The sequence below is a fragment of the Juglans microcarpa x Juglans regia genome, chromosome 3S, assembly GCF_004785595.1.
Source record: "Juglans microcarpa x Juglans regia isolate MS1-56 chromosome 3S, Jm3101_v1.0, whole genome shotgun sequence".
Taxonomy (NCBI): domain Eukaryota; kingdom Viridiplantae; phylum Streptophyta; class Magnoliopsida; order Fagales; family Juglandaceae; genus Juglans; species Juglans microcarpa x Juglans regia.
This window is the reverse complement of record NC_054599.1, coordinates 6,182,434-6,185,434: the sequence shown is the minus strand read 5'-3', so window position 1 is coordinate 6,185,434 and position 3,001 is coordinate 6,182,434. Positions and strand designations below refer to the sequence as shown.

Sequence of the window (3,001 nt, the reverse complement as noted above, 5' to 3'; positions counted from 1 at the left end):
ACGAGTAATGATTTTTGTAAAAATAAATGATTTTTTTTATATGAATCTTTTATTTATTTATTTATCTATTTTTAAAAAGTAATAAATATATATATATGTTCACTCCAAATTTGAGGATGAATCCAGTGTACCGCAAATATTTTAGTAGGCAATGGGGCCGGATGCTATAAAGACCACGTTCAGTCCGAATATGGACTCCACCAATACAGGCTGTGGTTGCAAATATGTCAACTTGACAAAGTAAAATAAAATTACCTGTCAATGTGTTCACCATACTGTTTCTTATAGTCATTCAAAACATGGATTTGCATGTTGTAGTTTGTTTTTCGTAGATACGATGTGATTAAAATTAAAAGTTAAATAAAATATTATTAAAATATATTTTTTTAATATTATTTTATTTTAAGATTAGAAAAAATTAAATTATTTATTTTATTTTATGTAAAAATTTAAAAAAATTATAATAATTAAATGAAATAAAATAAGATATATTGAAAAGAATTATCAAAACAAATTACTTGAGGACATCCTAAAAGACTTGAGTTTATCTTTAACAAATGTCAATAAATTTGAGATCTACGTAAAATAATTATTAGTTTACAAAAACAATCCACACGTGTCCTTAAACGACTACAAACCAGCACTATACAATCCTCACTTGCTATTGGCATCGAAATGAGTTAGAGTCGGACCATAAAATGTGAAATTTTTTTCTTTAAAATTTATTTTTTAAATTAAATTATACACATAAATGATGTTTGTTTTAGATAAAATTATTCTTTTTAATTTATTTTTTAGGATAGTCCCAAAGAATAAGATTTTTCCTAGAGTTCTAACTCTACTATTTATTTAAATAAAAAATAAATATTATAAAATTTATTTAATACATTTATCTCTCCCATATTCGAATCTTGGGGAACTCTAACGGCCCTCTTCCAGTCCCCAAATTCGAAAATTTTGAGTTTCTCTGCTATATATTAGCGTCATCAATATCTAGAGGTGTTTTGATCGTAGCCTTCTTCTCAACGATTCTTTTTTTTTTTTTTTTTTTCCTTGGTAACCAAATAGTTCAGTAAATGGGGGAAACGGACTCGGAGGTGATAGAGATATCGCCGCCCTCGTCTGAGAAAAAGCTAAGAAGAAAGATCAGTCAGGAAAGTCAAGATTTTTATTTTTTAGTTTCTTCATACTGTTCTGCAGAGGAAGATGAGACTTCCATGAGACCCATGCTTTGCCTCAATAGCAAGAGCAGCGTAGATATCAAAAGCATCGAAGAAGTGGAAGACTGCTTCATCTTGGACTACGACCCATTTGAGTCCATCGACTTTACCAAGCTCTCCGTAAACATTAATCCATCTGATGCTTTTGCTGCTTCTGATGGCACTAGTGATCTCTGTGTCATTGCAGAAAAGGGCCAGGTTTGTGCAGAATATATATTGGTAAAAAGAGATTGAAAAATGAAGTATTAATTGCTTCTGTTGTTTTTTTTTTTTTTTTTTTTTTTTTTTTTTGCATTTCTTATGCTAATGATTTTGGAGGAATCGGATTGGAAATTGTGTTGAGATGTATGAATGAATGGTGAAGTGGGTTGGGAAAACTTGGATGTAAATGCATTTTTCATGTTAGAGCTTGTTTAGAAAAATTGCAGTACTTTATTATTCAGGTTTCTAAATCTTCGTGCTTGAATTTAACAAGTCTATAGCTGCTGTAGTTGTTGAGCTTCTCAAACAGACAAGCATGTGAAATTCATATGGTCTTAGTTCCTGGTGCCAGGAGAGAGGGGCTGGGTGGGGGGGGGTCGGGGGTGAAAGGAAGTTATGATGATGGGTATGGTCCAAATGGCTGGTACAAGGAAGAATTAAACAATAACCAGAGATTGATGCATATGTATAAAGTCCGATCTGAAGGGGTCTGCGGGATTGTTGCTTTTGATAAGGTTTTCATTTGTGCGGTGAAAGGAAGTTACTCAAAATATGTTGTTGTGTGTGTGTATGTATTAACATAAGGTTTTCATTTCATTTGATCATGGATAGGTAGCTTGTAGAGATTATCCGCATTCAAGGCATCTCTGTGTGGACTTTCCCTTCGAGACAACTCCTCATGAGAACTACTGTAAGCTGGTAATGGTATTATTCAATGTCTAATCAACTCAATGTGTATTTATCCTTCACCCTATGCAATTGAATTAACTTTAATTTCTGGATTGTTTCAGTGTTTCTGTTACGTTTGCGATTCCGCAGCCCCATGCAAGTATTGGACAGATCTCAAGCTAGCACATTGCAATGCTTCAGAGCATGTTGGAGATTGGACATACCAAAGGAAGTTGAGGAAACAGGCATCAGCTGAGTTCAAATAAAATTGTTCTTGATTATTTGTGCCGTACCTCAGTTAATGGTACATTACAGAGTAATATTATTTTGTTACTAGGCTGTCAAAAGGATGCTTAGAATTTAACCTCTGGGTACTTTAGGTAGGTTTCTGATTCATACAGAAGTAATCCTTCAAGGCAGAACATATGAGAGTTTTGGGATGTTCATGTGACATGTAGATATTCTTAGATGTATAAGATGGAGAGATTTAGTGCCAAATGAAAGAAATCCATTCAGTGACTGGAATATTTATGGTCTGCATTATGTTTTTCAAATCATGTCACTTTTTGAGATTGCAGTTTTCCTTTTAAGGGACATAAGTTGATTACACATCTTGTCTGGTGTTAATCCTGAATGAAATACCAAAATTGAAGTCGTTTTATTGTTCGAGGCCATTAATGCAGTAGACAATACTACAGTGTCACTAGCTCTGAGAAAGTTGAGGGTGAGGAAAGCTAGTTGCTTCCAGGAGGAAGAAGCTGTAATACGTTAGCGTCCTAGAACTATACTGGTTGCATTTCACAGATGAACTCCTTCATGGGAAGCAACTTTGGCGATAGAAGGCTACAATTTGTACCATTTAGGTTGTGACAAATGAACTGAAGAGTTGAGTTTACTTGGAATTTCTATAC

The 3,001-nt window shown here is 33.5% G+C and overlaps 1 protein-coding gene across 2 annotated transcripts; it reads left to right on the top strand.

Moving 5' to 3' along the window:
- The first annotated feature begins 895 nt into the window (after positions 1–895).
- Positions 896–2,639, top strand: LOC121257111. Of its 2 annotated transcripts, none has more exons than XM_041158003.1 (3): positions 896–1,418; positions 2,034–2,120; positions 2,241–2,639. In XM_041158003.1, the coding sequence occupies exons 1-3, from the start codon at positions 1,077–1,079 to the stop codon at positions 2,271–2,273; spliced, it is 462 nt and encodes a 153-aa protein (XP_041013937.1). In that variant the 5' UTR covers positions 896–1,076; the 3' UTR covers positions 2,274–2,639. The 2 variants fall into 2 exon arrangements, with proteins under 2 accessions (XP_041013937.1, XP_041013936.1); XM_041158002.1 differs by having other exon boundaries at positions 899–1,418; positions 2,213–2,639.
- Positions 2,640–3,001: the final 362 nt, after the last annotated feature.